The 25,763-nt window shown below is 43.7% G+C and overlaps 2 protein-coding genes and 1 pseudogene across 6 annotated transcripts; 1 reads left to right on the top strand and 2 right to left on the bottom strand.

Annotated features, from left to right (window-relative positions):
- Positions 1 to 3,475: 3,475 nt before the first annotated feature.
- On the bottom strand, positions 3,476 to 7,415 carry LOC110522760 (UMP-CMP kinase-like; annotated as a pseudogene).
- Positions 7,416 to 10,313: 2,898 nt separating this feature from the next.
- Positions 10,314 to 14,735, top strand: LOC110522759 (protein FAM78B). The gene is made up of 2 exons (XM_036969039.2): positions 10,314 to 11,998; positions 13,200 to 14,735. The coding sequence occupies exons 1-2, from the start codon at positions 11,736 to 11,738 to the stop codon at positions 13,720 to 13,722; spliced, it is 786 nt and encodes a 261-aa protein (XP_036824934.2). The 5' UTR covers positions 10,314 to 11,735; the 3' UTR covers positions 13,723 to 14,735.
- Positions 14,736 to 16,519: 1,784 nt separating this feature from the next.
- On the bottom strand, positions 16,520 to 25,625 carry LOC110521496 (UDP-N-acetylglucosamine transporter). 5 transcript variants are annotated; one of them, XM_021599084.3, is made up of 9 exons: positions 25,064 to 25,625; positions 20,575 to 20,628; positions 20,063 to 20,278; positions 19,715 to 19,869; positions 19,271 to 19,393; positions 18,981 to 19,155; positions 18,310 to 18,428; positions 17,825 to 17,958; positions 16,520 to 17,723 (listed from the first exon to the last, which is right to left on the bottom strand). In XM_021599084.3, exons 2-9 carry the CDS (start codon positions 20,612 to 20,614, stop codon positions 17,633 to 17,635), a joined length of 1,053 nt encoding a protein of 350 aa, XP_021454759.2. In that variant the 5' UTR covers positions 20,615 to 20,628; positions 25,064 to 25,625; the 3' UTR covers positions 16,520 to 17,632. The 5 variants fall into 5 exon arrangements, with proteins under 5 accessions (XP_021454759.2, XP_021454758.2, XP_090087592.1 ...); XM_021599083.3 differs by lacking the exon at positions 25,064 to 25,625 and adding an exon at positions 20,863 to 21,269 and having other exon boundaries at positions 16,832 to 17,723; XM_090231466.1 differs by lacking the exon at positions 20,575 to 20,628 and having other exon boundaries at positions 16,832 to 17,723.
- Positions 25,626 to 25,763: the final 138 nt, after the last annotated feature.

Here is a 25,763-nt window from a genome sequence, read left to right as displayed (position 1 = left end):
CTTCCTGAGGTGCAAGGTTCCAAAGTAGCGAAGCATTCAATCCTAAAACTCTGCGAAACCCCAGGAATTATGGGATTGTAGACTGCACTCATATAGCTCACTTCCTTACTATCACTTTATTCACACAGAAATGTGGATTACAAAATAGATGAATGAGTTCTTAGGGTTAATTGTAATGTCAATGTATTTTTGGTCAGGAGGACCATCAAACAATGAGATTGGGAATAAAAAAAAGGTAAGCATTATATGACAGACGTCAGATCAGGATGTCAAAACTAGGACTCATTAGAAAGATGTCAGCAGACAGGCTGTACATGGAGACAATGGATAGTAAAAAGACACCCATACTACCCTCTATTGGACTGTTGTAGGCAGTGCAGAGGAGCACTTCACTGGCCACGTCAATTAAACACGTTTACTTTGATCCAAGGTGGTTTATTATATGAAGTAATTATTCGCTGCTTAGATTGCAGAGTTGCAACTATAACAGAGATTCTGTAGTAATAGAGTTAACAGTGCACAGTAAGACTCACTATATATACATAAGTATGTGGACACCCCTTCAAATGAGTGGATTCGGCTATTTCAGCCACACCCGTTGGTGACAGATGTATAAAATCGAGCACACAATCTCCATAGACAAACATTGGCAGTAGAATGGCCTTATTGAAGAGCTCAGTGACTTTCAACATGGCACCGTCATAGGATGACACCTTTTAAACAAGTCAGTTCGTCAAATGTCTTCCCTGCTAGAGCTGCCCCGGTCAACTGTAAGTGCTGCTATTGTAAAGTAGAAACGTCTAGGAGCAACAACGGCTCAGCCAAGTGGTAGGCCACACAAGCCCACAGACCGTGACCGCGAGGGCTGAAGTGGGTAGAAAAAATTATAATCTGTCCTCGGTTGCAACACTCACTACCGAGTTCCAAACTGCCTCTAGAAGCATCATCAGTCAGCACAATAACTTTTGTTGGGAGCTTCTTGAAATGGGTTTCCATGGCCGAGCAGCCACACAAAAGTCTAAGATCACCATGCACAATGCCAAGCGTCGACTGGAGTGGGGTAAAGCTCACCACCATTGGACTATGGAGCAGTGGAAACGCGTTCTCTGGAGTGATGAATCACGCTTCACCATCTGGCAGTCTGACTGACAAATCTGGGTTTTGCGGATGCCAGGAGAATGCTACCTGCATAGTGCCAACTGTAAACTTTGGTGGAGGAGGAATAATGGTCTGTGGGCTGTTTTACATGGTTCGAACTAGGCCCCTCAGTTCCAGTGAATGGAAATCTTAACGCTACAACATACAATTATATTCTAGACGATTCTGTGCTTCCAAATTTGTGACAACAGTTTGGGGAAGGCCCTTTTCTGTTCCAGCATGACAATGCTCCCATGCACAAAGCGAGGTTCTTCCAGAAAAGGTTTGTCAAGATCGGTGAGGAAGAACTTGACTGGCCTGCGCAGAGCCCTGACCTCAACCTCGTCGAACACCTTTGGAATGTATTGGAATGTATTCCAAAGGTCCCTGCAACAATGTTCAAACATCTAGTGGAAAGCCCTCCCAGAAGAGTGGAGGCTGTAATAGCAGGAAAGGGGGGACCAACTCCATATTAATGCCCATGATTTTGGAATAAGATGTTCGACGAGCAGGTGTCCACATACTTTTGGTCATGTAATGTACAGTATGTCAAATAAAAATGAAAACATGTGGTTCCTATTTGCTATGGAACTTTATATAGATAAACAATATGTGCAATAACTAACTATATCTTGACACAACAGGCTGCAGTGCCCCGCACACCAATGGCCACTGCTTTACAACAATCCTCATAATTAAACCCCTTTGCATAACAGACTCATTCAAAATAATCATTATTGGCTTGTTATAGACTGTTCTCTCTGCTACCGCAAGGCAAGCGGTACTGATGCACCAAGTCTGGAACCAACAGGACCCTGAACAGCTTCTACCCCCAAGGCAATAGTTAGTTAAATAGTCAACCAAATAGCTACCCGGACTATCTGCATTGACCCTTTTTACAAGGACTTTTATGGACGCATTACGTATTCTGCTGCTACTGTTTACTACCTGTCTCATTATTCCTAGTTACATATCTACCTCAACTACCTCGTACCCCTGTACATCCACTCAGTACCTGAAACTCCTTGTATATAGACGAGTTATTACCTCGTACCCCTGCACATCCACTCAGTACTTTAACTCCTTGTATATAGCCAAGTTATTACCTCGTACCCCTGCACATCCACTCAGTACTGTAACTCCTTGTATATAGCCGAGTTATTACCTCGTACCCCTGCACATCCACTCAGTACTTTAACTCCTTGTATATAGCCAAGTTATTACCTCGTACCCCTGCACATCCACTCAGTACTGTAACTCCTTGTATATAGCCAAGTTATTACCTCGTACCCCTGCACATCCACTCAGTACTGTAACTCCTTGTATATAGCCAAGTTATTACCTCGTACCCCTGCACATCCACTCAGTACTGTAACCCCTTGTATATAGTCAAGTTATTACCTCATACCCCTGCACATCCACTCAGTACTGTAACTCCTTGTATATAGCCAAGTTATTACCTCATACCCCTGCACATCCACTCAGTACTGTAACCCCTTGTATATAGCCAAGTTATTACCTCGTGCCCCTGCACATCCACTCAGTACTGTAACACCTTGTATATAGCCAAGTTATTACCTCGTACCCCTGCACATCCACTCAGTACTGTAACACCTTGTATATAGCCAAGTTATTACCTCGTACCCCTGCACATCCACTCAGTACTGTAACACCTTGTATATAGCCAAGTTATTACCTCGTACCCCTGTACATCCACTCAGTACTGTAACACCTTGTATATAGCCAAGTTATTACCTCATACCTCTGTACATCCACTCAGTACTGTAACCCCTTGTATATAGCCAAGTTATTACCTCATACCTCTGTACATCCACTCAGTACTGTAACCCCTTGTATATAGCCAAGTTATTACCTCATACCTCTGTACATCCACTCAGTACTGTAACACCTTGTATATAGCCAAGTTATTACCTCATACCCCTGTACATCCACTCAGTACTGTAACACCTTGTATATAGCCGAGTTATTACCTCGTACCTCTGTACAGCCACTCAGTACTGTAAAACCTTGTATATAGCCGAGTTATTACCTCGTACCCCTGCACAGCCACTCAGTACTGTAAAACCTTGTATATAGTCAAGTTATTACCTCGTACCTCTGTACAGCCACTCAGTACTGTAAAACCTTGTATATAGCCAAGTTATCGCTAGTCATTGTGTATCTATTATTATTATTAAGTGTTTAAGTTTTCTATTATTTCTCAATTTTCTTTCTTGTTGGGAAGGGCCCATAAGTCAGCATTTCGTTGTTAGTCCACACCTGTTATTTACAAAGCACGTGATAACCTCAAAAGACCCAACTTGCTGTTAGTGCAGGGTTAATTGCATCGGTGGATAGACAGGAAGCTGCAAAATTCTCTTGACTTCAGCAAATACCTGGAGGAGACAGGATATGATTAATTAAGCTTTTAGAGGAAAATAATTATTTTCAATTAACAACACCACAATCACACAACACTGTAAATAGAAAGAATGAGAGGATTGTTTCACTTGTCAGCCACACATGTTCGGACAGCTGGGGTGGCCTGCTGAGTTGCCCCAGCAGCTCATAGTGAAGTGGCGATCCACATGTGGTCATAGGAAGACAGTGCAACAGATATGTGACACTGTCTGTGTGACTGTGAACAGCCTGGGAACATATTACTCTGCATGTAATATACAGTATTACATTTTGACTATATACAGTATATAGTGTGTGTGTGTTTGTGTGTGTACATGACCTTACTGACCTCCTCCACACACTGCGAGAGGCATCCACGGTGCATACTTTCCTCTGTTGTTCATTCAGCTCTATGACAGGCCGTGTTGACTGCGGGTATGTCTGGACCCTTGAACGCAGACCAGGAACATACATGAGACACACATCCTGGCATATCCATAAGACAAGACATCTCAGTACCACAACAATAAATGCCTGGTGGCTTGTTGTAGGTGAGGCCCTACCGCTTCTCTAGACACCCTCTGTTGTCGTCTTAGCGTCCACTGCTCTTCCCTCAATCCAGACACCTGTCAAAACACACCTGCACACACACACCTGCACACACACACCTGCACACACACACCTGCACACCTGCACACACACACACACACACACACACACACACACACACACACACACACACACACACACACACACACACACACACACACACACACACACACACACACACAGCAACCCTGCTGACTTTACCATTCACAATAGAGACTGACCCCTTTGTCTTGGGTCAGATCATTTCTTCATATAGAAGCATTTAGAAGAAACGTATCAGAGATCACACAGCTCTTTCCCTGCTATTCCAGGAGATGTAGTTAGTTGCCTCCCGCCTGATTGCTGTAGTCAAAGAAGAGGATGAATTGGACATCAGCATTCCCCTCCATGACACAGGTCCAGCCCTGGAAGTGGGCTTGGTTACGCAGAAAGCCATCAATTAGGAAGCGGAACTTTGACTGGTCCAGCTGCATCGTTTCCTCCATCGCCTGGGAGAAGGATGGGAGCAGGGGAGTTGGGAGGGTACAAACAGGATCTGATTACTGTATGTAGGTGTCACTCAATTCCTTCTAAAATAATGCCTCGTCCAGCCTTTCTACTCGGCCCAGGAGCAAATTTGAAAAAGGAAAAAACAATAAGGCAGGGTTTACTCAATTAACTGCAAACAAGATGATGAGGTACCTTCCTCAGTAAGTTGATTGTGATCTCCACAGGAACAATCTTGCCATCCTTGATGTAGCTTCCGATCAGCTGTCCATATTCAATGCCTCCTGACCCCTCTCGGCCCGCAAGAGGTTGCCTGCAGACAGGTGAGTGCAGCCATAAGCCTGGAATACTTGAACAAGGGAAGACCTAATAAAATAAGGAAAATACACAAGTCAAAGCAGTGAATTGTTTCATTAAGGAAGTCATTGGAATGCAGTGAATAGTTAACACATGCACTGTGACTTTTCAAACTAGGTTATCCTCTGTTGGATGTCAATAAAGGGAGGGACCGTGTATGACCGATATGACTGGTGTTTATGTGAGTGCTTATGCCCTTTGAACCTCAATGTTGACATGTCTACATTCCAGCCCAGGTCAACCCAGGTCAGTGTAGAACATAAACCCCACGGGAAACCCCTATTGGCTCCCAGGGTTATAAACTTATATAAATTGTAGGTATTACAGAGTTCCAGTCCTGTCAGGAGGACACCTATGACTTAAAATCAGTTGCGGTCAGTGCCATTTAAGATTAGGGACGATTAATTTTTTAATGAGCATGGTGAGGTTTACTCAATTTACTTCTACCCCCAAGTCATAAGACTCCTGAACATCTAGTCAAATGGCTACCCAGACTATTTGCATTGCCCCCCCCCCCTCCCCTCTCCACACCACTGCCACTCTCTGTTGTCATCTATGCATAGTCACTTTAACTCTACATACATGTACATACTACATTATGGTGTATTTCTATTACACCATAATGGATGACTGTCATTCATACTCCATTCACCCAGTTCAGTGTAACAGCCATAGTTTTAGGCTACTACATTTTCCCTACACTTATGAGTTTGCTACAACCTAAGTTACCAAGTTAGGGGCACACAGGTCAAGAGACAAATTTGAGGTGACAGACAGTGACACATGGGCATACAATGATATTCAACAGTGTCATGCACACTCTTGCCTGCATCTAGCTGATATAGGATGTAATCATTAGTCCAACAGTTGCAAACAAGAGTTTCTATTGGACAAAATCAGGTATATTTATCCCTGTTTTGTTCAGTTTGCATCTATTTAAGAAACGTTTTTCAACAGAATCGGAGGGATGAATACACCACTGATCAAGCGTAAACACAATTCACTTTCATAGCAGCCACGTTGTATTCCTTCTCGAATCTATGCTCTCTCGTCCTCTCACCTTCGCATGTGGACTTCAAAGTACAACACATCAGCTGAATGTGACCAGGCGAAAAAACCTTTCCAAGCCAAACAGCTACACACAGCCTACATCGTTGTCACCATGTTAGCGAAAGTAACATCATAGTCAGCATAGCTAATAGAATTAATGCATTAGTAAACCCGCTGCAATCATGCAGTAACATTACTGTGTACAGTCAGTAAGCAGTTATACCGGCGGGCCCCGGTGGCAATACATTTGTAAACCCAAAAGATTACCTTGACTTGGAAAAGTTCTAGTGTTGTGTTGGATAGTCATAGCCAGCTAGCTAACACAGCATCCCTCTGTTTGAGAAGGGTGTTTCAGTAGGCTAAACTAGCAAGCTGCATTTGCTAGCTAAGTAAGTGAAACTGAAAATAAAATTACGAAATCTCTCTCGCTATTTCTCTCTTGCATCTCCTTCATTTTGGAAGAAATTAGTTTATCCAAAACGATCAACTATTGTCTTTCTCTATCTTTGAGTCAACCTACTGGACTCTTGGAAGATTAGTCCAAATGGGGACTAAAAGAGATCCTAATAAAAAAATCAAATCAAATCAAACTGCTCACCACATTTTATGCATTGCTGTGCTAGCTAGCTGTAGCTTATGCTTTCAGTACAAGATTAATTCTCTGATCCTTTGATTGGGTGGACAACATGTCAGTTCATGGTGCAAGAGCTCTAATAGATTGGAGGGCATCCTCCGGAAGTTGTCATAATTACTGTGTAAGTCTATGGAAGGGGGTGAGAACCATGAGCCTCCTAGATTTTGTATTGAAGTCAATGTACCCAGAGGAGGACGGAAGCTAGCTGTCCTCCAGCTACACAATGGTGCTACCCTTCTGATGAGGCTACTGTAGACCTTAGCAAAATAGTGTGTTTTAATCAATGATTTGGGGAAGTGAATATATTAAGTATAGTTTTATCTAAAAAGGATAACTTTTTAAATGTTTTACAATTGTTTCATGAAATTCAAAGAGGAGGATGGACCTTCTATTCCTCCTCTGTGGAGCCTCCACTGCTTAAAATATAAAATATCTCCATCCTGACCAAAATGTCAAATGTTCACATGCCTCCAAATTTTGGCACGATGGGTTCCTTTCCCTGCGCCTGGTCCTCCAAGTACAGACACAACTTGTGGATTCATCATGATCACAGTCAGTGGTGTAAACTACTTAAGTAAAAATACTTTGAAGTACTTCATTAGTCATTTTTTGAGTATTTGTACTTTACTTTACTATTTATATTTTTGACTACTTTTACTTTTACTTCACTACATTCCTAAAGAAAATAATGTACTTTTTACTTCATACATTTTCCCTGACACCCAAATGTACTGGTTACATATTGCTTAGCAGGACAGGAAAATGTTACAAGCCCCTAACCAACAGTGCAGTTTCAAAAATTATGGATAAGAATAAGAGATAAAAGTAACAAATAATACAACACAGGGGGGGTGCCGGTACAGAGTCAATGTGTGGGGGCACCAGTTAGATGAGGTAGTATGTACATGTATGTAGAATTCATTAAAGTGACTGCATAGATGACAACAGAGAGTGGCAGTGGTGTGGAGAGGGGGGGGGGGGCAATGCAAATAGTCTGGGTGGCTATTTGACTAGATGTTCAGGAGTCTTATGACTTGGGGTGGAAGCTGTTTTAGAAGCCTCGTGGACCTAGACTTGGCGCTCCGGTACCGCCGTTCGCACTACTCTCTGTAAGTGCCTTGTGACCACAAGGCCGAGCAGTCGGAGGCCGAGCAGTTGCCATACCAGGCAGTGACACAGCCTGTCAGGATGCTCTCGATGGTGCAGCTGTAGAACCTTTTGAGGATCTGAGGACCCATGCCAATTCTTTTTAGTCTGCTGAGGCGGAATAGATTTTGTCGTGCACGCTTCACAACGGTCTTGGTGTGCTTGGACCATGTTAGTTTGAAGGTGATGTGGACATCAAGGAACTTGAAGCTCTCAACCTGCTCCACTACAGCCCCATCGATGAGAATGGGGCGTGCTCGGTCCTCTTTTTCCTGTAGTCCACAATAATCTCCTTTGTCTTGATCACACTGAGGGAGAGTTTGTTGTCCTGGCACCACACGGCCTGGTCTCTGACCTCCTCCCTATAGGCTGTCTCGTTGTTGTCGGTGATCAGGCCTACCACTGTTGTGTCATCGGCAAATGTAATGATGGTGTTGGAGTCGTGCCCGGCCATGCAGTCATGAGTGAACAGGGAGTAAAGGAGGGAGCTGAGCACACACCCCTGAGGGGCCCCTGTGTTGAGGATCAGCGTGGCGGATGTGTTGTTACCTACCCTTAGCACCTGGGGGCGGCTGTCAGGAAGTCTAGGTCCAAAAGGCTTCTTAACAGCTACTACCACCAAGCCATAAGACTCCTGAACAGCTAATCAAATGGCTATTTGATTGCCCCCCCTTTTTACCCTGATGCTACTCTCTGTTTATTATCTATGGATAGACACTTTACCTCTACCTACATGTATATATTACCTCAATTACCTTGACTAACTGGTGCCCCCGCACATTGACTCTATACCGGTACCCCCTATATATAGCTTCGCTACTGTTATTTTACTGCTGCTCTTTAATTAAATGTTATTTTTATTTATATTTTTTAGTTAACACTTATTTTTCTTAAAACTGTATTGTTGAGGGCCTCCTGGGTGGTGCAGTGGTCTAAGACACTTCACCTGTGCCACCAGAGATTATGGGTTCGCGACCGGGAGGCCCATGGGGCGGTGCACAATTGGCCCAGCGTCGTCTGTGTTAGGGAGGGTTTAGCCGGCAGGGATATCCTTGTCTCATCTTGCACTAGTGACTCCTGTGGTGGGCCGGGTGCAGTGTACGCTGACCAGGTCACCAGGTGTACGGTGTTTCCTTCAACACATTGGTGCGGCTGGCTTCCGGGTTGGATGTGCATTGTGTCAAGAAGCAGTGTGTCTTGGTTGGGTTGTGTTTCGGGGGACACATGGCTCTTGACCTTCGCCACTCCCGAGTCTGTACGGGAGATGCAGCGATGAGACAAGACTGTAACTACTACCAGTCTGTACGGGAGATGCAGCGATGAGACAAGACTGTAACTACTACCAGTCTGTACGGGAGATGCAGCGATGAGACAAGACTGTAACTACTACCAGTCTGTACGGGAGATGCAGCGATGAGACAAGACTGTAGCTACCAATTGGGGAGAAAAAAGGGAGTATAAAAATGTAAATAATTAAAAACTGCATTGTTGATTAAGGGCGTTTGATTTAGGCATATTTTAGCAATTACATTTACTTTTGATGGGTATAGAATGGGTAGAACCAAATACTTTTTTACTTTTACTCAAGTAGTATTTTTCTGGGTGATTTTCACTTTTACTTGAGTAACTTGAGTATGACAATTGGGTACTTTTTCCACCACTGATCACAGTCAAATTATTTTATAAAAGTACTTGAAGGCAGGAGTAATCTTTTACCAACTCTATGCTGATGTAACAGTACAGCCTCCGTCCCGCTCCTCGCCCCAACCTGGGCTCCTCTGCACACATCAACCACAGTCACTCACGAAGCATCATTACCCATCGCTCCACAAAAGCCGCGGCCCTTGCAGAGCAAGGGGAACCACTACCTCAAGGTCTCAAAGCGAGTAACGTCACCGATTGAAATGCTATTAGCGCGCACCGCCACTAACTAGCCAGCCATTTCACATCGGTTACACTGAACACACTGCTTGCGTCGCGTGCGCAAGCATTGCAAAATACATGTACATGTTATTCAATCATTGCACCCACACTGCTCGTGCACGTCAACGAGCGTCTGTGTAGCCAGGGGCTAAAATATAACTTGGTTCTATTTGTGATGGTTGACACGCTGCAAGTCCCGCCTCTCTTTTTTCCTCATTTTTTAGGAGCATATACCCACGTGGGTGATTGAAAGATGAACTGAGGTCCACTCTCCAGTCCAGTTGGTGGTGGTAATGCACCTTGAAGTTGGTTGCCAACCGCCATATAAAGTCCAGAAAAGAAGAAGAAGCCTGAAGGAGGAGAGATAACTAGAAACAAACTCAGTTTACTCTTTTATCTGTGGATTCATTGTCGGAGTAGAGGACCTTGTGCATTTCAGGGAAAATACTAACCAAACCAATGTCAGCGTGTTGGCAAAGGGATCACTGTAGGATGACATTAAAGTCCCAGCGTGCCAATAATGGGGGGTGCTTTGTTATTACCGTCTACATCAGATTCACTGGCAGGGGCAATCCCATGAACTGAAAGGCCATGTCAAATGTCGCTACAAGTGTAGAACCTCCCATTTGTCGTAGTTAACTGAAATTGGGCATCCTTCTGCTCAGAATGCCACGCCTACCTTTATTCATGTAAAGAACTCGACTGTGGTTCATCATCATGTCAAACAAAGATTAGTAAGTGCTATTTATTTTTTAAGAATATCAAGCTCTCCTGCAAAAATCGATTTAAATTTGCCCTAAAATTATATGATATAATCATACAATTATTGCCTAATCTTATTGATTGCGCTGCCTTCAAATAATGGCTATAGAGTAGACAAAAGCCTGCCATTGTATAATTGGTGTGGAGTATGTCGCTCATAAAAAATGAAACCATCAATTGTTCAGGCATACGCTATAGCCATTCAAGCTATGGAGGAAATGTACAGACTGTTACTGCCAAATAATGGACCCCGGCACTACCACGCGCTCAGTATACCTCTGCTTTTCATTGGTTCACTCATCATCATCAGCACCAGGGAAGCTGAACAGCGCCAGAGGACGCGTAGCTTTCGGAGAAAAAAGGAGACAAGACAGAATCCCTAATGAATCCTTAATGTGTCTGACTTCATCAAGCCATGCGGCGACAATTCGATACATTGATTGTCTGATTGGATATAACTGTGGTAGGCTATATAATTTCTCTTTTCTTAAACAATTATTTTTCACCTGCTGATTTATCGAGGCAATACGCTGTTGTTCAGCCAATTCTGCAGAGAGGAAGCAAGCGTTCAATGAAAAATGCGGGAATTCTCCGCTTTGGCCTTGTTTTTATCCATCGTTTTACTGTCATAGTGAGGAATGCCGAGTGGTGTAGATTGTCAATGTCATCGCTCCGATCAAGTGCACCTTGTGAGCCGCCAGCGCCGCATCAACAAGCATCACGACCACCACCCGACGGGGACATCGACACGACGCCTCTGAGTCCGCTGCTCTCCTCCGGCTTGTGACATGACAGCCCGGGGAAGAAAGAAGAGGATCAAGCGGCACAGACCTGCAAAGCGGACGTGTGGATTTGAATACAAAGGCCGCGGGTAACAATCATTTTGAGGGGCTGGAGCCCACGGAAGCCCGGACTGCAAGAGAGGGCAGTGCCACACAGACACCGACAGGCTACACCTGCGATACGAGACATAGAGAGGATCCCATATCACCAACTGCTGTTATTTCATCTGTTCCCCTATTCCAAGATCAGGCCACCTATCTGTTTTGTCTTCGTGCGTAAATGTGGATGGAACTGATTGCGTTTTTGGATAAAATGCATTGACTAATGTGCCATTTTAACTATAGCGTCTGGATTCAATGGGACGTGACAGAGATTGATGACACATTTATCCCAAGTCCACAGTGTTATCATCCCGTCAAGTCACCCTGACTAGAACCCTAACCTCATCATGGGCTGCATACAGAGCATCACCTGTAAGTCGCGCATCAAACGTGAAAACATAGTGGTCTACGACGTTTCCGCCACTATCGACCACTGCCCAACAATCATTGAGGAGAACTCGCCTATAGTGTTGCGCTACAAGACGCCCTATTTCAAGGCCTCTGCACGGATAGTGATGCCCCCTATTCCCCGTAATGAGACTTGGGTGGTGGGTTGGATCCAGGCATGCACCCAGATGGAATTCTACAACACCTACAACGACATCGGCATGTAAGTTGAGTTCTCCTCCTGTTTTGAATTCCCCCATCAGGAGGCTAGCTGCTGACTGTCCTCTGTCACAGGGGACTGATGCTCCACCCTCCCCCTGATGATATGTCCTAAACTGTCACCTCTTTGGTGCATTGGGCAGGTGCCAAAGCAAAGGAACAGACCTTAGTCATTGTTCCAGTGTGTGTGTGTGTGTGTGTGTGTGTGTGTGTGTGTGTGTGTGTGTGTGTGTGTGTGTGTGTGTGTGTGTGTGTGTGTGTGTGTGTGTGTGTGTGTGTGTGTGTGTGTGTGTGTGTGTGTGTGTGTGTGTGTGTGTGTGTGTTTGTGTGTGTGTGTGTGAGAGAGAGAGAGAGAGAGAGAGAGCCATCTTAAATGCCATAAATCTTTAAATCGGTTTTGTGAGGCATCAAAAATGACGTGAATGCAATGCAATAGTTGATGTATGGCTGTGTGGGTACATGTGTTGCAGAGCATTTGTGCACACAGCAGGGTAACTATGCTGTCACCATCTTTCATTCAAACGCCCACCAATTGATTCTGTTCCTGTGATTTCAGCATCAAAATAGAAACAACTGAGGAGCTAAACAACTGCTTCTAGACACATTGTGTTCACTGAAACAATGGAGGGAGAGATAGATGCACTGACACTCCCACGCTCCCTCCTCTACCGGAGACACAATCACACACCCACTGACGAGCAACACATACCTCCGCCTCCAGCACTGCCTGGGGGTATTTTTCACTGGAGGAGGCATATGTGAGGGGATGTTTAACCCTGGCTGGAGGTGGGGTGTCTGGGGGTGCAGAAAAACACAGCGTACAGACAGATGGAGTTATTCTGAGGGGGAGACAGTGGCATCAGGTCACACCAGCTGACACCCCCTCATTGGCCAACAAACAAATGAGATATGAATCTACTACTGACGCACTGAACACATACAGTATGGAGCCCTGAGGTAGAATAGAGATGGACATGCTGATTCCATTTATCACACATACAGTATGCATTTGTTTGTCTTCCTCTGTTCTCTTCGAGAATGTCTAATTCCCAAATGTGTTTGTGTGAGACACCTAAAGCCTTTTGAAACTTCTTGTGACCCTACAGTGTTACAAGCCACAACACAATGTCAATCCGGGACCAACTAAGAACAGGCTCCAACCCACCATCTGTTAAACTGTAATCTGACCCTTTGTCCTCCTGCAGGTCTAGCTGGGAGCTACCAGAGCTGTGTGAGGGTCTTGTGAGGGCCATCAGTGACTCAGATGGGGTGAGCTACCCCTGGTACGGCAACACCACCGAGACGGTCACCCTGACGGGGCCCACCTCCAAGCCCTCTCGCTTTACCGTCAGCATGAACGATAATTTCTACCCCAGTGTGACCTGGGCAGTGCCCATCAGCGACAGCAACCTTCCCCTGCTCACCCGCATCAAGAGGGACCAGAGCTTCACCACATGGCTGGTGGCCCTCAACACGGCCACGCGGGAGAAGATCCTGCTGCAGACGGTCAAGTGGCGGATGAGGGTGGACATCTTGGTGGACCCCTCCATGCCCCTGGGCTCCAGAGCCACCCTGATGGGTCGGACGCACCAGGACCAGCCCCGCGTCCTAACCCGCATGGAGCCTATCCCCCCCAACGCCCTGGGGAGGCCCAACGCCAACGATGCCCAGGTGCTGATGTGGAGGCCCAGGAAGGGCCCGCCTCTGGTGGTCATCCCTCCTAAGTAGAGAAGGAAGGAGAGAGGGAGGGGAGGTGGAACTATGGGTCCGGACATCCAGCCATGATGAGATCAATATGGACAGCTGCCTTAAATCTCCACCACTGCCTTTGAGTAGAGCGGGAGAAGACCATTGCCTGGATCGGGTATAAATACAGGACAGACCCACAGACGGATCCCTGCCTTAATAAAGTAATTTGGCTCGAGAAGCAAGGACGACTTGTGGGTGTGCCAGGCCCAGCAGGCTTCAGAGTAGGCTACACTCCAGGGGAGCAGCCCGTAACCTATCGCACACCATACTGCCTCACCGAGATGACAGAGCAGCCATCTTTAATCACAGATTGCTCTGGGTCTATGACAGTGATGTAGAGGGCTGTATCTCAAACTGGAGCCCCATTACTCTTTGGCTCTGGTTAAAGGTAATGCAGTATGTGGAGAATGCGTTGCCATGTGAGACTAGCCCAAGGTGTGAGAGGCACAAGAGTACATGTATGTGGCTTTATGGGTATAATACAGGTGGTATTGAGGTGTATAATGTATTTTATATGTAAGAACAAAGATTGTGGTACATTTAAAGTCAGCCTTCATGCTCAGTACAGTTACAGAAAGGGATGGATGTGTTACTGGGAGAGGGGAAAGACAGGGTCTCTAAAGCAATCTACAGCAGCCCCAATGAGAACAGCAGTGTAGGCCAGGCCAGGCCAGGTAGTAGATGAGTTTCATTACAAACGCTATTATATTCATTTTCAGAAATGTTGGTAAGTGAGCTTTTATTGTTTAAAGAAATATTGAAAGAGATTTATGTGTTTTTTCACTATCTAATCATGGCATGTTCAATGACAGACATGCATTTGTTTAAATCTATCACTTGATGGTTTCATTTCAGAGAGACAAATTATATTTTTGTTGTGCAAAATGCTATATATCCACCTCACTCTCTGAGAAATAAGTAGTTACGCTAGGTTTTATAGAATGAAATGTAACAAATAGCTACATTTTTAATAAAGAAATGTACAAATGATACATATGTGATATCTTTATATATTTTATTTAAAAAAAATAATTCAACACAGTAATATGAGATCTATATGTAAAACATTTACATTTGACATTTTAGTAATTTAGTAGATGCTCTTATCCAGAGCTACTTACAGTAAGTGCATTCATCTTAAGATAGCTAGGTGAGACAACCACATATCACAGTCAAATATACAGGATAGAAACATTCCATTCGAGCTAAACAATGGATATATAGCGTTTTCCCCCCAAAAAACATTTTCATACATATCCAAAATCTATGAATAAAAAATATGAGAAAAGTTATATTTTATACACACATGAAGGTGAAAAATCATTTCTGGTGAAAAAATACAAATGTAAAAAATTGGTGGATATAGCGTTTTGGAAATCAATTTTTCAGATGCAGAAAGGAGACTGAGTGGGCCAGGCCAGGTAGTAGATGAAGAGGAGACTTAGTGGGCCAGGCCAGGTAGTAGATGAAGAGGAGACTTAGTGGGCCAGGCCAGGTAGTAGATGAAGAGGAGACTTAGTGGGCCAGGCCAGGTAGTAGATGAAGAGGAGACTTAGTGGGCCAGGCCAGGTAGTAGGTGAAGAGCAGACTTAGTGGGCCAGACCAGGTAGTAGATGAAGAGGAGACTTAGTGGGCCAGGCCAGGTAGTAGATGAAGAGGAGACTAAGTGGGCCAGGCCAGGTAGTAGATGAAGGGGAGACTTAGTGGGCCAGGCCAGGTAGTAGATGAAGAGGAGACTTAGTGGGCCAGGCCAGGTAGTAGATGAAGAGCAGACTGAGTGGGCCAGGCCAGGTAGTAGATGAAGAGGAGACTTAGTGGGCCAGGCCAGGTAGTAGATGAAGAGGAGACTTAGTGGGCCAGGCCAGGTAGTAGATGAAGAGGAGACTTAGTGGGCCAGGCCAGGTAGTAGATGAAGAGGAGACTTAGTGGGCCAGGCCAGGTAGTAGATGAAGAGGAGACTTAGTGGGCCAGGCCAGGTAGTAGATGAAGAGGATACTTAGTGGGCCAGGACAGGTAGTAGATGAAGAGGAGACTGAGAATGTAATGGGCGTGTTCCTCTGCCCAGGTTTTGCTGACGCATGCCAGATCTTACAACGTGTGAATATTTTAAGTTTCAGCTAACCACAGCATTATGGTTGCGTTCCCCTGTTCAAATGTTGCATGCATCATCAACCAATGGTTGCATGCCACATCATCAACTGTGTCATTGACTGACAGATTGCCATAACAGACAGTATATGGTTAGCTGATACGTAAAATACCTATCTAAACGTAAGTTCTAGCAGGCGTCAGCAAAGCCAGGGCAGAGGAACGCTCCCTACGTTATAGCAATCTGTCAGTCGATGACACAGTTAATGACGTGGCACGCAACCATTGGTTGATGCATGCAACGTCTGAACAGGAGAATGCAACCAATATGAACTCCTCATGCTGCTCATTACTGAGGTGCAAACCATACTAGCCTTTACACTGACACACACATCCCCTCTGTGACTAAACACACATGCAGACACACACTTATGCACACATCCCCTCTGTGACTACACCCAAGTCATTATCATAAGAGGGACGAGTGGGATGTTACAAACCATTTGTTTAGATTGGAGGTCATATCACATACCGTGTATGGTGGCCACTGTATGGTGACAAACGTCCATTGAGAGCCAGTCACTCACAGTAACAGATGTGCCTGAAAACAGAATGACTCGGACTGGAGGATGTAGTGGGACAACATGGGGTGGTACTTTACAGGGTTTCAGAATGGATGGGTGGGAGCTTTTGCATGCAAGCAGTGTTTTTAATTCAATAAAATTATTCAAGTAAAATGTGTCTTTTTTATAGAACCTATTTAAATCCCTCTGCAAACCTAATCATTTCCCCCCTCAGTTGCACATTGACAGTTCATGGGTGTTATGTACAATATGCGCTCAATCAGAAAATGTATTAGTGGCAAAAACAATAGGGAGTGCATCCGTTTGACTGTGTGTGTTCATATCATGGCTCAGAGCACTTGTAAAACTTCTACAAGGGAGCATTATATGACGCACAATGTTACAACCGAGTCGTGATATAGAATGATACACTCGTCTTTGACGTAGGAAACATTTCCTTTATGGACTTCGTGTTCCTAATGATTGGTAAATACAGTAATAAAGTCAACCTTCCCCACTTCCCCAAATAACACACAAATCACATTACGCCAATGCGTGGAAAAGTACAGAGGTCTACAGCAGTGAAGCAGTAACATAGTTCATCAGTATGTCTGTGGAGTCTAACACATCCGGACTATTGTCACAAGTCATGAGTGAACATTATGGCCTTCAGGGAAATGCACAAGTCAGAAAACTTCCCTGCCTGTGTCTTTGTTTTATCCATCTTCATTATTAAGATGATGACAATAATATAAAGACAGGGCCCCTACCCAACCAGTTTTGACCCAGTGCAATAACCTGCCTGGCAGGTGTGTCCAGTACACTGCTGAGCTTGGTCATGACTCATGAGTCTATTTCTCTGTGGTGGCAACTTCCTGATCACACTTTTTTAGTCAAGGAACTTATTGGGCTGCGTTTACACAGGCATCGTACCGGCGTTTACATATAGCCGCGTTTTCACAGGCAGCCCAATTCTGATATTTTTTTCACTAATTGGTCTTTTGACCAATCAGATCAGCTCTGAAAAAGATCTGATGTGATTGGTCAAAAGACCAATTAGTGGGAAAAATATCAGAATTGGGCTGCCTGTGAAAACACGGCCACAGTGTCTGAGGCCCATGTCAACAATGCCTCTAGGCTCGTGTCCTTCGCTCCTCCTTTCTCTCTTCTGCTCCACTGTTTTCTTCTCCTCTTCTTTTCTCTTCCCTGACATCCCCTTCGGTCCTCGGTGATGTCCTCTAGGCACGGCTGGAGTTGGGGGATGGCTTATCCTCGTAGCCATACAGGAAGGTGGCCACGATGACCAGTACTGCACCAAGGAAGAACACACTGGAGAGGACACAAATAAATTAAAAACACAGCATTACACGTGTCAGAGCCAAGGGACATTAAAATAGGAAATTGAAATAACCTGGCTAGAATGTGTGTACCTTGTGGGTTCAAAGTCCTCAAGCCAGAAGTAGGATATGAGTGTTGACAGGATGATGGAGAGTGACGTGGCAAAGCCCTTCAGGATGTTGTCTGCATACTTGATGACAGCTGCTATAACCAGCCCTCCTAGTGCCTAGAGAAACACACACCAGACATGGACTGGATGAGCAGAGTGGGGTAGTTTGGGCAAAACGGACACTATAATACTGCTAGGCTTATACATTTGGAATCAGATCAAGCAATATTCCCTTAGTAAAGAGGCATGGCAATATTCATTCTGCAATATTAACAGAACAAGCTTTTTCACTGAAAACAGAATACTATTTGACCGGAGTCTGGTTAAGTGGGTAACACTCTCGCCTCTGAAACCATATACTTATAAAAAACGGAACATTATTTCTCCTCATTGGTAGCTTGCGAATTAGTATTGCATTTGGCTAAATTTGACCTAAAGCTGATAGGTGAAGTGAATAGTGAGATGTACCTGCAGAACCACCACTGTCCAGGTGATTGTGTTGTATCCCTTGAACATCCCAGATTCTCGGACTCTCACCCCATCGTATGCAAACATCCCCATCAGACCAAACACCAGGCCAAACATTCCTACAGCCAGACACACAGGTCAGATGATATGGCAGTTTGAACTGATGTAGGATTGATAGGAAAGCAGATTTAGCATTACCCTGCCCGCATTAATCAAAAAAACAATAACCTGTGGTGCTTGACTGGAAATCAAAGACAAATCATGTCTACATGCATAGACATGAATACATTCATGCCAAAAACACTACACTCATCCATTCCTTATGAGGATGAATCAAGTCTCTTCTCTGTACATACACTTGATACAGGAAACTAGCACAAGTTCACACCAGGAAATGAATCACAGGAGAATTAACACACGCTTCACACGTTCAGAGGTAAAAATAAACTCAGCAGGAAGACTCATTTGGCAGAAAAGGAGCTGAGAGACAAACAGGGTTTCTGTGCAGTGAAAAGGAAAAAAACACTGTAAAACCTCCTTTCAAGGACCCGGTAGAGATACTGGAGCTCTGTCATAAACAACATACCTTTAAAAATAATGGGGTAATTCTGGGATGAAAAATGCCCTTATAGCAAGAAAACCCTACTATAGTAGAAACCTTTCATGCTGACCCAGTTGGATGTTGCGGACCCAGACGCTCTGTTTGGTCTCTTTGAGGATCTTCTCAAAATAAACCCCAGCGAAGCCACTGGAGCAGCAGGCCACCAGCACCGCCACCACGCCCACAAACTGGGACCCTTCAGACATCTGCTCCTTCTCAGGGGCCCCGAGGGATTCAGAGGGCCACTAGACATCGGACACACAAAAACACACACACTTGCACTAAAACAATTTAGGCACTGAAGTGTGTAAATGCAGGTTTCAAAAAAGTGGATTGTAAAGGAGTTAGAGTAGAGTTTACCTGCACAAGTGCGACCCCAGCCATGAGGATGAGCAGGGAGAGCCACTGGTACACACCCAGCCTCCGGCCCAGCATGGACACTGAGAACAGGGCTGTGGTGAGGATCTTCAGCTGGTACGTCACCTGGTGGAGAGAGACAAGGGGAAAGCAGGGGACACCAATTAGAGACCATAAAAAGTACACTACCCCAGACACAAGTAGATATCCCACACAGAAACATATGCGTGTGTCCACACAATTACAAAACAGACACACACACACTCGGTGGAGGCTGCTGAGGGGAGAATGGCTCATAATAATGGCTGGAACGGAGCAAATGGAATGGCATCAAACACATGGAAAACATTTCACTCATTCCGCTCCAGTCATTACTATGAGCCTGTCCTCCCAAATTAAAGTTGCCACCAACCTCCTGTGCACACACTCCATAACAGGTTGTCTTACCTGGTAGGTGGCAGCGTCCAGGTTAGACAGAGCCACATAGAGCAGGTTGTTCTGTAGGGTGTAGATCCCAGAAGGAATGGCCAGCTTCAGGGTCTCTTTCGGCTTGTGAGTGATCTCTTGCCTCAGAATACTGTTCAGAGCCCGAACATTGTAGCCTGAGAAACACAGCCAGGCAGGAGAGTGAGAGAAGAAAGCATTTCATTGGACAGTGTATGCCATGTGTATCATGTACATATATGACTAATACAACTTGAAACTTGAGAGGGAGACAAAAGGAGGGTCAGCTTCCCTAAATGTATACTTGCACATATATTTTTAAACAGTTGTATTTTCTGTGAGGACACTCACTGTGCTCCTTGAATATGAGCAGCACACAGGTGAGGATCTTCATGAGCTCAGCCACCACCACAGCAGAGGAGGCCAGGTAGCGGGGGCCGTCCCCCTGTAGTGTGCGGGAGTAGCGCATGGTCAGCACCAGGAAGGTGGTCTGGAACACCAGCACCCACAGAGACAGGTACTTCAGCCTGGACGACACCATGTTGAGGACAGCAGGGTCACTCTGGTCTGCAGGGAGAGGAGATAATAGTTAGGCACTGCAAGGTGAGGGGGCAGTCTTAAAACATTCAAAGGAAGGACCAATGGGCCAAATGGCTGCAACTCTTGCTCCTGTGGTTGGGCACTGGAGACAAGCTTCAGTGGTGTGAAGAACAATTAGCTTACACTGACACTGTGGCCAGACAAACATGCTGGCCTCCTACTGGCTCAAAAACAGCAACACAATGCTCTATTTGTCCGCAAGACCAGGGGCACCAGCAGATACCATATATGACAGTTTCCTAGTTCATCAAAGATAAACTTACTTTTAATTGTAGTGAGGTAAGGTCCGTTCGGCATTCCCATGATTGTAGAATCACCTTTTCAATGATTTTAAAGACAAAAGTCAGGCAACATGCATAATGACAGAAAGTCAACAATGACTAAATTAATAATTCAACTTTTGTTTATTCCGTTTAATTACAGTCAAAACAAGTGACACCTTCCTATAAAGTTGACTAGCTAGTTTATACAGGCGTCTTCTCACGTTCATCACCAGCGCCACTGACTCATCATTCTCACCCAGTTTTAAAATGCAATGATTGCATACCTACCTGGTGGCACCGGAAGAAGCTAGCTGGGTTATACAAAAGTTTAACTTGAGCCGTAATTCTTGAAGTGTGGGTTGTAGTGCAAGCTATCTAACGTTAGCTGCCCTGAGTAGCTAATTACCTCAGAGGTCTGTTAGCCACACATTTCAAGCAGAGTTTCTAAACCATATTGTACTGTCTTAGTTCAAGTCCTCTCGTCCATTTACCCAGGCTGGCTCACAGCAACGGTATTCTACCATTGCCCCTTCATACCGACGTAATTGTCCATAATACCATAATTGTTGTCTGTGTTATTACGGTAACTATTCTAAAGGTGCAAAGACATCGCTAGCTAAATCAAAAACATTTCGTATAATTTTACTGAGGTGTGTTCGATTACTCATACTAATCGTACTATTTGTGACGTGAGTATATCGTATGCTTATTGGTCATAATATGGATATAGTTAGTATGCCAAAAGTTCCCGGATGTGTACTAAATTCGCCAAAATACGAAGTATACAAGCAGTGGACACCATGTCCTCATCATGTCTTCTCTACTTTTGGTGGCCTTAACTTCATGTTTTGCAATTATAATATTGACAAAATTCCAGTGAAACTTTCTGCTTTTCATCGGCAGGTTTTCTTGTCATGGTCCTTAATTTATAAACACAATTTTTCTCCACACAGATATAATATGGAATAATCGGGATATATTGTATAAAAATACTTCTTTGTTTTTAGAATATTGGTTCCAAAATAATATCCTATTGGGGAGCCAACTGGTAAATGCAGAGGGTATTTTACTCAGTTATAAGGAATTCTTACAAGGTCCCTGTAACACCTAAAGATTTTGCAATTGTTTTAGATGCTATTCCCTCAGGTGTTGCTCTGTTATTCAGAGTGACCCTCCGAGCCTACCTTCTATTGACCCTGTTGACTCATCAGTAGGAAAGATTTGTTTCTCTTTTGGTCCATTCAACAACAGTGATACGAACCTTGTTTCAGCAGGATGTTGTATCTATCTATACCTTATGTCATGCCTTATTAGAATGGATTTATTGATAATATCTGTTGGAAAAAAGTTTGGATGTTGCCACACACATACCTACTTGTTAACAAAATGTAAAAATGTTTTTATTCACAAATATTATCCTGCCAACCACTATATGAAGAAGTTTAAGGAAAACAACTTAAATTGCTCCTTTTGTAATGACCACCCAGAAACAGTGTTGCATCTTTTTTGGCATTGTATTCATGTAAGAAAACTGTGTCAAGACATCAGTAGATTTATAATTGAACACATTTATGAAGATTTTACACTATTGTGGAGAGATGTACTGCTTAGATTCTTTACATACAATATAAATAAGCTGAAACATTTTTATGTAATTAATTTCATTATTCTTTTGGCCACATTTCATATACACAAATGTAAATTTACAAACAAAAAAAACATTTTCTTACCCTACAAAAAGAAATTGAACTATTTTAAGGCAGTTAAATACTCTTCTAACAAAAAAGCGGTTAGAATTGTAAGTGTATGTATGTCCCTTAAGGTCCTTGTGTAATTGTAATGTGATATTGTACCCCCTAGCTCGATGTCCATTGTATATAATCTATATATACTTGTTCCCTCGTGTACTTTCTGTATTGATTTGTTGTTAATAAGAAAAAAAAGCAGTGGACACCATTTCCGTGCTTTTACGGACCATAATGCAAGTCTTCCGAAAATGGACGTGGCTTCAACGTTTTCAAATTTGAAGAAAATGGAGGAAAAATATGCAGGCAAAGTCCGACGAGAGCGGATACAAATGAATTGCTTTAACTAATTATGACAAATGTTGAGCAATTTTTCAAATAAGTTACGTTGGCTGACAATTTGTTAGCAATGCTATCCTTACCGCTTATGTTAGCTAGTTACCTAACTCTAGTTGGCTACTAATAATGTTACATCAAACTTGCCAGGCAGTATATTAACTATCTGCTATCTTACTACCCAACGTTTATTGACGTGATTATTCACATTATTAGCTAACGTAAACTCGTACATCGCCTTGGTCCATACAATTGCTTTATTTTAGAGCCCCAAAAACGTAATACTTCCAGATCAACGGTAATGTCAATACCACTGTAAAGCACAATTTCTCCCCTTTCCAACAGAATCAATTACATGACCTACACACTGCCCGTTTCTGCATAATTCAAGCAGGCAATGAGCCCCGTCGGGTCTTTTTAAAAATGGCGGGTGGGGAAGTGAAACTAATGCGTGATAGTAAGAAGGAGAGATGTCGTGTGGGAAAATTGCTTTTTTTCACTCGATCTGTCCAACTTATCACCTTATCGCCTCTAAAATGTAAATAAAACACTATAAAGAGTTTATATAATGTGTCATTACATATCTATTTGAAGGTTTGTGCCAATTGATTTTATTGAGTCTTTAGGGTGCTAAAGTGATCTTAGAAGTAAACAGCGGCTTTGAGAATGATGATCACATGCAATGATGACGCAAAAAATGACTAGGTAACCTCCCCTTACCCCGTCACTGTCCATGTCTCGTTTTTAAAGGATGAGAGAAGTGCTACACCTGGTGGAGAGAGATTGTAAGACAGACGTTACGACATGACACGCCACGATGTAACGGACAGTGTGTAGGTCATGTAAAGTTCTTTCAACTTTAGATCCATTACCATGTCGATCAACGCTTGAATAGAAACCTAGTTCACACTCCCGATTTTGAAGTCAACACAGTCTCTTCAGTCCCATTAGTTTTCTTTGTAGCCTCATTTGAATGTTGCGGTTGCGCACATTTGTACGGAATGGGGTGAGTTTAGGTTAAGTGGTATAGCCATTGCTCGTTTCAATGGACATTGTTAATTCCGGCTATCTACTCCAATTTCAGAGTGCTCTCATCTGAGTGTGGCAGAGCCAGAATAACTGGTGAATACCGGTTGAATATGGCCGGTGTCAGTAAACGTCGGCAAAAAAAGCGGAATTATATTGTTGCCAGCAACACAGTTAGTCACCAACGCTCTGGATAACAGGAAAACTGCCGAACCAGCCCTGCTTAGGCCGAGTAAAATGGTCAGAGTGAAGTGTTCTCTCATTTGTGTCTGTAAGTAGCTAACCAACGTTTATTAGCGATCCCTCTTCATGGGGTCCAAACATATTAAAGCACTTGCATTACATATAATTATAAAGATAAAACAGTACATCATATAACATTACAGTACTACATATACAATACAAAATCTTTGATACCACTATACAACAATATCCCAATGCGTGTGTCTGTACCTTTGTGTGTGTCTCTTCACATTCCCCGCTGTTCCATAAGGTGTATTTTTACCTGTTTTTTAAATCTGATTCTACTGCTTGCATGAGTTACCTGATGTGGAATAGAGTTCCATGTAGTTATGGCTCTATGTAGTACAGTGTGCCTCCCATAGTCTGTTCTGGACTTGGGGACTGTGAAGAGACCTCTGGTGGCATGGGTGTCCGAGCTGTGTGCCAGTAGTTCAAACAGACAGTTCGGTACATTCAGTTTGTCAACACCTCTTACAAAAACAAGTAGTGATGAAGTCGATCTCTCTTCCACTTTGAGCCATGAGAGATTGACATGCATGTCATTAATGTTTTATCATGATAATATGTTAAAGGTGTGCTGCCCTGGTCTGAGCCAACTGCAATTTTCCTAAGTCCCACTTTGTGGCACCTAACCACACTACTGAATACTAGTCTAGATGCGACAAAACTGGGGCCTGTAGGACTTGCCTTGTTGATAGTGTTAAGGCAGAGCAGCGCTTTATTATGGACATACTTCTCCCCATTTTAGCTACTGTTTTGACCATGACAGTTTACAATCCAGGGTTACTCCAAGCAGTTTAGTCACCTCAACTTACTCAATTTTCACATCATTACGAGATGTAGTTGAGGTTTAGGGCTTAGTGAATGATTTGTCCCAAATAAATGCTTTTAGTTTTTGAAATATTTAGGACCAACTTATTCCTTGCCACCCATTCCCAAAACTAACTGCAGCTCTTTGTTCAATGTTGCAGTCTTTTCAGTTGCTGTAGTAGCTGACGTCTATAGTGTTGAGTCCTCCGCATACATAGAACATATTTGGTATAACTCTGGTTCATAGGCTCATGATTACTGCATGCAACAGCTGTACGATCAACAGAGGTATTCAGGGAAATTAGGGGGACATAATTGAAGTTACTTACATTGTGTCTGCCAACGCCCCTGGGCTAATGTACAGTTTATGCAGCATTATGACGACTCATTGTCACATTGGTAAGGATTAATTGAGCTGGTCATTGAAAAATCATTGTTTGAACACAGCCTTGAAACGCTTGGGTGCTTGACTGCCGTTGAACGCTCGATCCACCCCCCTTGGCCAGAGCTCCCAGTGTGCGTTCCGAGAGCAAAACACTGAATTTATGAACTGACAATCTGACAATGATTTATGAACGCCCAGAGCGCACTCTGGCACTCCAGATTGAATTTACCAACACACCCAAAATCGTAAAATGTCTGGCTAGTCATTTGTCATGCTAACAAGCTAGCAAGAGGTTGCATAGCAACAGCATCAACTTCTGATAGACAGGCGAAGCTCTAGTCCGCTCAACACATGAACGATACCATTCGTTTACAGTATACTAAAATGAACTAATAGTATGTAGTATATACTCATTAAGTATGTAGTATACAGTATGTTAGTATGAGTATTCTAACACGACTTGTACAGTATTGTTGACTTCCTCATCTGATTAGAAGAACATCAAGAACTAACCTTCCGCTCGCCCTTTACTGCCACCTGCTGGATGGGTGGACAGGGTTCTACTGAAAACCCATGATGACAGGCTTGTTCGTCAGTGTCGGAGACTGGCAGAGTGACTTATTTTTCTTCTGTGGAGTTTAATG

The sequence above is a fragment of the Oncorhynchus mykiss genome, chromosome 4 (assembly GCF_057628025.1).
Source record: "Oncorhynchus mykiss isolate SJ-2025 chromosome 4, ASM5762802v1, whole genome shotgun sequence".
Classification (NCBI taxonomy): Eukaryota; Metazoa; Chordata; class Actinopteri; order Salmoniformes; family Salmonidae; genus Oncorhynchus; species Oncorhynchus mykiss.
The sequence above is the reverse complement of the archived record's forward strand: the minus strand, read 5'-3'. Positions and strand labels throughout refer to the sequence as shown.